The sequence below is a fragment of the Carassius gibelio genome, chromosome B16 (assembly GCF_023724105.1).
Source record: "Carassius gibelio isolate Cgi1373 ecotype wild population from Czech Republic chromosome B16, carGib1.2-hapl.c, whole genome shotgun sequence".
Taxonomy (NCBI): Eukaryota; Metazoa; Chordata; class Actinopteri; order Cypriniformes; family Cyprinidae; genus Carassius; species Carassius gibelio.
Genome location: NC_068411.1, coordinates 1,825,967 through 1,835,014, shown reverse-complemented (window position 1 = coordinate 1,835,014; position 9,048 = coordinate 1,825,967). Strand labels below are relative to the sequence as shown.

The following is a 9,048-nucleotide window of genomic DNA, read 5'->3' as shown; positions in this document are numbered from 1 at the left end:
AGACAGCGTATATTTAAGAATGTGTTTTCTGATTTTCGGAGGTTGTCTATTCGCGTCTTTGTATTGACTCGACATTGAAATCACTCGCCCCAGATGCTCTATTTGCGTCTGATGTGAACGCACCATAAGAGTTGGATAGTGTTCTGTTCATTGTGCAGTAATGTTAGGCCTAATATACAATTACAGACATTTGCACTAATGGCCAGGTTTCCCTTTGTTTCTTTTTACCCAAGTTTAAATTTGTTTGTCTTAATTTTGCACTTGAATTTTATTTTCAATATTAATTTTTTATGTTTTATTTCTATGCATATCATATGGCAAGCTGCAATCTATTGAGTTCAAATAAATACAAAATATTCTAAAATACTTGGTGTTTTTATTCTTCAATCAGTCAATATAAACATCTTATATATTAAAGATGTTATATGACATAATAGCATTATGGAGCAGAAAAAGAAAAACGTCACAGTTACTTTGCTGAGTAACTAATTACTTTTACAATGTGGTAAATTTAGAGATTTCAAAGCAAAGAGAAGATTACAAATTATATGAATGGGAAAACAAAACTGTTTAATTTGCTCTTTTTTATTTTCAGTGTACATTTTGAACTACGTTCCATATATCTGCCAATAATAGTATAATCACACCATTCAATTACAAGGAACAATCATGATATAATTTCAGTAATTTACTAATTTATTTATAGTATGTACAATAAAACTCTAAATAAAATAAAAAAAAAACTAACTGATATAGATGTAGTGAAGAAAATGCAAAACATGAAAACCACACACAGACACAGAGATAGAGAGAGAGAGAGAGAGAGAGAGAGAGAGAGAGAGAGAGAGAAATAGAAGCCCTCAGCTAAACCATGATGTAGCAGTGAGAAAAATGTGCAAATGAAGGAAGGTGGTTCAAAATTACTTGATCTTTTACTGAGAAATAACTAGAAGACATCAATTAAATGTATAATTTTTCTTTCATTAGACAAAAATGCCAAGATACACATGGAATGTTTAGAATCAAATTTCAGGCTGAGGGGCAGCTTCTTCTGGTTTTGTTTGGTTAGAGGTCGTCTTTAAAGCCATATCCTCTTTGCGTCCTTTTGCCATATCTTGCGATCTATATAATGAAACCAAAGAAAAAATGGTTGAACTTGGTTTAGTATATCATAATATTTTATTCTCTTAGACAACACATTATGTAACATTTCCAAGACTAGCTAATGTTTTCTATTTCAAGTAGAGTGCGCACACACACACACACACACACATATATATATATAGTCACACTGAAGGCATCAAGGGCTATTTGACCAAGAAGGAGAGTAATGGGGTGCTGTGCCAGATGACCTGGCCTCCACAGTCACCGGACCTGAACCCAATCGAGATGGTTTAGGGTTGAGCTGGACCGCAGACAGAAGGCAAAAGGGCCAACAAGTGCTAAGCATCTCTCGGAGAACTACTTCAAGACTGTTGGAAGACCATTTCAGGTGATTACCTCTTGAAGCTCATCAAGAGAATGCCAAGAGTGTGCAAAGCAGTAATCAAAGCAAAAGGTGGCTACTTTGAAGAACCTAGAATATGACATATTTTCAGTTGTTTCATACTTTTTTGTTATGTATATAATTCCATATATAATTCCACATGTGTTAATTCATAGTTTTGATGCCTTCAGTGTGAATGTACAATTTCATAGTCATGAAAATAAAGAAAACTCTTTGAATGAGAAGGTGTCCCCAAACTTTTGGTCTGTACTATATATATATATATATATATATATATATATATATATATATATACAGTACAGACCAAAAATCATGCCTTGTTACCACTGTGAAGGCTGCTGCTGGTGGTGTAATTGTGTGGAGGATGTTTTCTTGGCACAGTTTAGGCCCCTTAGTGCCAGTTGGGCATCGTTTAAATGCCACAGCCTACCTGAGCATTCTGACCATGTCCATCCTTTATGACCCCCATGTACCCATCCTCTGATTCGCAGTTACAGCCAGCTAGCCACCCCTTTGACTGCCTTGACCTCCACCAAGACCACATTCAGGTGGCCTAGCATGGCAGAGGCTGTGTTTTGCAAACTTAAAATTAGCTTTTTTTCAGCTCCCATTCTGTTGGCCCCTTATCCCTCCTCTCAGGGGCTGGTGTGGTTCTTTCCCACCATTCTTCTGCAGATGGTAAGACAAGTTTGTCTCCTGCCAAATGTAATTGCGACATTGGTAATAGAAAGTTGCTGGCAGTTAAGCTTGCTTTGGAAGAATGGTGTCATTTGTGCCAGAAGGATTATGGTCTTAGATCATCCGTTGGGGCCATTGTTCCAAAGTAGCATGTCATCCAGGGATTAATCAAACAGTGTTTCTCATTAAACAACAGTTCTGGTGGCACTCGGGATATAAAACATTTTGTTTTGGCTTGCTCTGTTTGTGCCATTTCTAAGGTTCCAATTGACCCCCTGCTGGACTCCTTCAACTGCTGTCGGTTCCTACGAAACCCTGGTCCCACATTTTAGTAGATTTTGTTTTGGGACTTTGGGACTCACTGTGCTAGGGTAACACAGTAGTTTTGACCGTGGTGGCCCGGTTCTCAAGGCAACTAATTTTGTTCCTCTGTGCAAATTACCCTCAGCCAGAGAAACAGAGGTTGCTGTCATTGATCAAATCTTTCATATTCATGACCTCCTGGTGGACGTGGTCTCTGACAGGGGGCCTTGGTTTGTTTCCAAATTTTGGAAAGAATTTTGTCGTTTGTTAGGGGCGACTGTTAGTCTCTTTTCTGGGTTTCATCCCCAGAGTAATCATCAGACGGAGAGGGCCAACCAAGATTTGAAATGTTTGTTGCGGTTTTTGGTGTCTCAAAACAAATCCTCTTGGAGTCAGCAACTCTCATGGGTGGAGTATGCACACAAAACCAGTGTAATCCACGGACCTATCTCCATTTGAGTGTAGCATAGGTTACCAGTCACATCTTTCAGAGTATAGAATCCGAAGTCGCCATCCCCTCTGCCCATGCCTTTGTCCAGAGGTTCCACCGCACCTGGAAGAGGGCTAGAGAAATCATACTCTGGGTCGAGTTGTGCACCAAGGCCCAGGATGATCGTTACCGTCAAAGCCTCCCATCTACATTTTTGGTCAAAAAGTGTGGCTTTCATATAAGAATATTCCTCTCTGTACCATCTGTACTAAGCATTCTCCCAAATTAACTGGCCCGTTTACTGTCACCAAGATTATTAGTCCAGTGGCAGTTCACCTCAAACCTCCTCCTGCATACCGGAGAAATCATTCCATCTTCCATGTCTCCAAATTAAAACCAATTTTTCATTCCAGCATTAATTTGCCTGTCACAGTTCCCCCACTGCCACGACTCGTATATGGGGAACTCACGTATTCAGTAAAATGCATTCTGGACATGGTAGGGGGGATATGGATTTCAGTACCTAGTCAGACTGGGAGGGTTACAGTCCGGAGGAGAAGAGTTGGGTTCCTGCCAGGGACATATAGGATCATTCGCTTATCGATGATTAAAATCGGTTCCTCTGGAAGCACAAGGAGCCGCTCCTAGGAGGAGGGTTACTGTCACGGTTCATGGATCCGTGTGTTCTTTCTGTGGGTCAGTATCTTGTTTCCTGTCTGACCTCGTTCAGCATTGGTCCGACAACCGCGGGGCTGACAAGCTTATCAGTGTGGCTGCACCTGCTGCTTGTTCTGTCCTGTCTTTATCTGTCTCATGTTTGGTACTGCATGTTGTCAGATCGTTGTTTGAGTTTGTCTATGCCATACTCTCTGTCCAATCTTTTGAGTCATGTTTGCTCTCAGCCTTGAATTGCCATCAAGTGTGGTTCGCCGTTTTGTTCCTGGAATTCTGTCAGAGTTGGATTGGGCCAGTGCCTTGCAGTCTCTGTGTCACATAAACCTACTCACCTGCTCACTTTCACATCCTCCTTGCATCTTGCTTGTTTACTGTTGTGGCAAAATAAACTAGACTTCCCTTCCAATTATATTTTGTGTTATCATTACATGACAAACAGGCAGAGTAGGCTTAAAAAGATACTCCACTCCAAAATGAAAATGTTGTCATTCATCACTTACCCTCATGTTGTTCCAAACCTGTAAAAGCTTAATTCGCTTTCGGAACACAATTTAAGATATTTTGGATGAAAACTGGGAGGCTTGTGACTGACCAATATACTGCCAAGTAAGTCACACTGTCAAGGTCCAGGAAAGTATGAAAAATGCCCTTGCTCTGTTAAACATCACTTGGGAAATAAAAATGTCATAGGGGGGGGGGGGGGGGGGGCTAATAATAATAATTTTATCTTCAACTGTGTATATATATAAATATATATATATACACTGGGGGGGGGGGATCCCAACTGGACGGACTTTCAGGCTTTGACCCAAGCAAACGGACAACTGACAATGAGCACAGTATGTATCTGCGGCAAGGTTTGCAAAAACCTGACAGGTCAGAAGATCCATCAGACCAAGATGGCTTGCCTTAAGGGTGGGCGAATGCAGCTATGTACAGGGGCAGTTGCCAGTACCTCAGTGTCTGGAGCGCTGGTTGCAGAACCTGGTCAGATGGAGGAGGAGCCAGGCCTGGAGCCACACCACAGTGCCCGGAACCTCCAAGCAGCACCAGCCTCTTCTCAAGGCAAAATGCCAGAACAGTGCTGGGTGAAGTGACCTGCCACTAACAAGAAGGATTGGCACCAGTTCGACGAGGACCTCGATAAGATCCTGGAGGCAACATGCAAGGGGAATGTTGAACAGAAACTCCATACCATGTGCACCCTCACAATGGGCATAGGCACAGAGCGGTTTGGCATCACAGAAAGATGTAGCACAACTATTCCAGCACAATCAAACTGGCGAGAGGTAAAGATCAGCCAGCTGAGACGAGATCTACGATCCCTGAAATGCCAGTACAAGGCAGCAAAGGAGGAGGAGAAAACGGCCCTGACAGAATTCAGAGAGATTGTAAGGAGGCTCACAACTCTCAGGCGGGCGGAGTGGCACCAAAAAAAGGGCAAGGACCGAGCCCACAAGTGAAAGGCATTTATCTCAAACCCCTTTGGTTTCACTAAGAGACTCCTGGGGCAGAATAAAAGCGGCAACCACATGTGCTCTGCAGAGGAGATGAACTACCACCTTAGTTTTACATTCAGTGACTCTGCTAGGGAGCAAGATCTCGGCCCCTGCAAGAAGCTTATCAAACCTCCAGAACCAGTAGCCCAGTTCAACATCTCCAGGCCCACTTTGAAAGAGGTGAAGGAGGCGGTAATGGCAGCAAGATCAAGTTCCGCTCCTGGTCCTAGTGAAGTACCTTATAGGGTCTATAAACAGTGCCCAAGGCTACTTGTTCAACTCTGGAAAATCCTGAAACTGTTTTGGCACAGAGGGAAGGTGGCTTCCCAATGGAGAACAACCGAGGGGATCTGGATACCCAAAGAAGAGAATGCAAGCACCATCGAGAAGTTCTGTATAATCTCGCTGCTCTGCGTTGAAGGGAAAATCTTCTTCAAGATCGTGTCCCAACGACTAATGGAGTTCCTCTTGAAGAACAGGTACATAGACACATCAGTGCAGAAGGGGGGAGTCCCAGGAGTACCGGGATGCTTAGAGCACACAGGAGTGGTGAGCCAGTTGACCTAACCGTACTCTGGCTGGATCTCACCAACACCTATGGGTCTATACCCCACAAGCTAGTCAAAGAAACACTGACAAGACATCATGTGCTAGAAACGATCCGCAACCTCATTCTATATTAATACAGCAGTTTCAGATTGAGAGTTTCATCAGAAAAGGTGACAACTGTCTGGCAACGGCTAGAGAAGGGAATTATTACCGGCAGTACAATCTCTGTACCACTCTTTGCTCTAGCCATGAACATGATCGTCAAATCAGCAGAGATGGAATGTAGAGGCCCCATGTAGGTACTCAGCAGCCACCTATAAGAGCCTTCATGCATGACTTCACCATGACAGCAGCTTCAGTTCCGGGTTGTAGATGGCTTCTTCAGGGGCTCCAATGCCTCATCCTATGGGCAAGGACAAGCTTTAACCTAGCAAAGTCCAGGTCCCTGGTTTTAAAGAAAGGCAAAGTGGCATACAGTTCAATGTGCGATCTCCTACCTTGCCCATCCAAACTACACCGCTGGGGCTTGGTAGACTCACCAGTATGCCAACTGTGCCAAAGGAGGGGCACACTGGAACATATCCTCAGCTGCTGTCCAAAGGCGTTGGGGGATGGGCGGTATCGCTGGCGACATGACCAAGTCCTCAGGGCTTTGGCAGATACAATCACTGCAGCAATCTAAAGCAGTAAGTGTCAGCATCCCTCCAAGCAAACAATCTGCTTTTTTCAGAGCTGGGGAGAAGGAATATCAGCAGCCATGCTCCACAGGTGGGTTCCTTGCAAATGCAAGAGACTGGCATCTTCAAGTGGACCTGGGAAGGCAGCTCAAGTTCCCGAATTACATCACGGTCACTTCACTCCGCCAAGACGTGGTGATAACATCTGAGTCGACTAGGCAGGTGGTCATAGTGGAGCTTACAGGCCCCTGGGAAGACAGACTGGAGGAGGCAAATGAGTGCAAGAGAGCCAAGTATGCGGAGCTGGTGGAGGAGTGCAGGAGCGGTGGCTAGAAAGCAAGAAGTGAGCCAGTGGAGGTCGGATGCTTTGCTGGACAGTTGTTGCTCAGAACACTCAAAATCCTTGGAGTTAAAGTGCAGGCGAGACATAAAGAACATAGCTGAGGCTGCCGAAAAAGCTTCACGATGGTTGTGGATCCGGAGGTGAGATCCTTGGAGTAGCACCCCCAGCACGGACTGATCACCCCCAGCAGGGTCGCCCGGGCGAGGGTGTCTGTTGATTAAAGACCAAAAACACCTGTTGACCCTGGGTTTATCACTGATGACGTGTCCAAGTAGCACCTTGAGGTTTATGTTAGAACTATGTTGCAAAGGATTCCATTTGACATAAATGCCTTTCTTTTTAACTTTTCTATTCAAAGAATCCTGAAAAAAAAGTTTCCATAATATTTACCTTATTTGAGTATTAAGGGTGTGAAGTGGATTTAATTGACAGAAAACCTAATGGATTATTAAGGATGGGGGGGAAACCTTTCGAAATAAGCTCCAGTATCATTTTGTAGATTATACTTATTTTGATATTTTATATCTATTTGAATAAAATTCAGACATTAAGTCTGGTTTATGTATCCAAAAACTTTGTATATCAACATAATCTAATTATTAAGTATTATTAGGCATTTTATGTCAAATCTGGTTCTGCCACACGGATATTTACTTTACATTTGGATAAACTATTCCATAAAATTGTGCATTGCCCTTTCTCCCATTCATAAGAAATATGAGTGCATCGTCTTTGTATAACCAAAGTCTTTGGAAATGGCCATTATGTACTCCATACTCGCATAAAAGCAGACGTTCAACACGTGCACTAGCAGGTGTCATCCTTGTACAGTTTTTGTTTATGTTCAAAATATAATATTTTAATGATGTTTGCAGATCAAACATACCCTACTTTTAATACAATTCACTAAAAATCACACAGCAACATAGTAAATAGAAATTTTTGCAAATAAACAAAATTTACAATTTGTTTTTACATTTTCTATATTTTGGAAATGGATCCTAATTAGCCTTTTTTTTTTGCATTTAAGGCTCGTGTTGAGTACAAAGTACATACTTTTAATAAATGGAATATTTAATATATTTGGGACTAATATCTATGTATAGTTCATTAAACATATTTTGTACATACAAGCAGACGGCCTAGGACAGTGTGTTGAATCAAAGACTATAATACCCAAGAAGTGTCACTCATATTTCAATGGGGAGACATGCAACACTCATGCTGCGGTCACGCCATGTCATATACTGTAATTCCGAGATGACAACATGTGATGTTCGACAAAAGACTACAGAAAAATTTAAAGGGACTTTGTGACACAGTGGTTTTTCACATCCTCAGACTGGGGATTATCAATTTCTATAGCGATAGTCAACAAAATGAACCCATGTGAAAGAATGATACTGGCAGCTGAAAACTCATCATTACAACATTACATTACTTTTGTATGCTACTGTTAAATAATGCAGATAAAGCGTGTCAGGTAAAAATATCAGTTTGTTTGATGTTTATTATTTGTTATTTGTAAATTGTATTTAACTGAACAGAGTTGACATCACTGAATTCAACGATGAACTGCCTTTAACTATAATTTTGCATTATTGACACACTGTTTTCCTAATGAATGTTGTTCAGTTGCTTTGACGCAATGTATTTTGTTTAAAACGCTATATAAATAAAGGTGACTTGACTTGACTTGTTAATAATGGCGTTAAATGTATTATTGCTAACCTAAACAAACAACAACAAAATTATAACAGTATAAACACTTACATAATGTTTTTATATTATAGTACATCATAGTATCTAAATAAATATATATATATTTTCCTCTTCAGAATAGTAGTAGCTTTGTTTGAAAGCACAACTATTTTTCTCTGGTTCCTGGTGCAGTGGTCACATCATGTGACTCACATGATACAATCTGTAGCTCTCAATTTTGATCACATCCTCATAGAACTTGTAATTGACCATTGACCATCTTTTCATATTCACGTAAATCACAAAATGAACATGAATAATCATCAGAAAGTATTTTATTTCAACTGCGGAACAAACATTTTTTCAAGTGTAAGTCCACCAAAGTTAATATACATGCTTCTCTGATTTATGGACTCGTAGCTGCAGTTACTGGGCATGCACACATTTGTTACATTTGCTCAATTAGAGTTCAGTACATTCAGTTAAGAGCATAACAAAACAAGTAAGCCAACTCTGCCACCATTTCCACACTCTTCTCTTTGATCAATACTTGGTCTGACGCACTTGAAGGAATGATTGCTATGAATGGCTGATGAAAATGGTAGACTTTTTGTGTGCCGAGGTACAAGATCTAAAAAAGAATTTGACAGATGTAGATTCCAGGCTTAAAGATCAAAAATTTCTCA

General features: G+C 41.3%; 1 protein-coding gene across 2 annotated transcripts in view; it reads right to left on the bottom strand.

Annotated features, from left to right (window-relative positions):
• Positions 1-431: 431 nt before the first annotated feature.
• Positions 432-9,048, bottom strand: part of ca14 (carbonic anhydrase XIV) — a 77,521-nt gene continuing 68,904 nt past the window's right edge. For both annotated transcript variants that reach the window (XR_008157283.1, XM_052577586.1), the window contains one exon: positions 432-1,122. Coding sequence is in view for 1 of the 2 variants with exons in the window: in XM_052577586.1 (XP_052433546.1) it covers positions 1,023-1,122 (100 nt within the window). In the remaining variant the exon portion in view is untranslated. The remainder of the gene's footprint in view (positions 1,123-9,048) is intronic.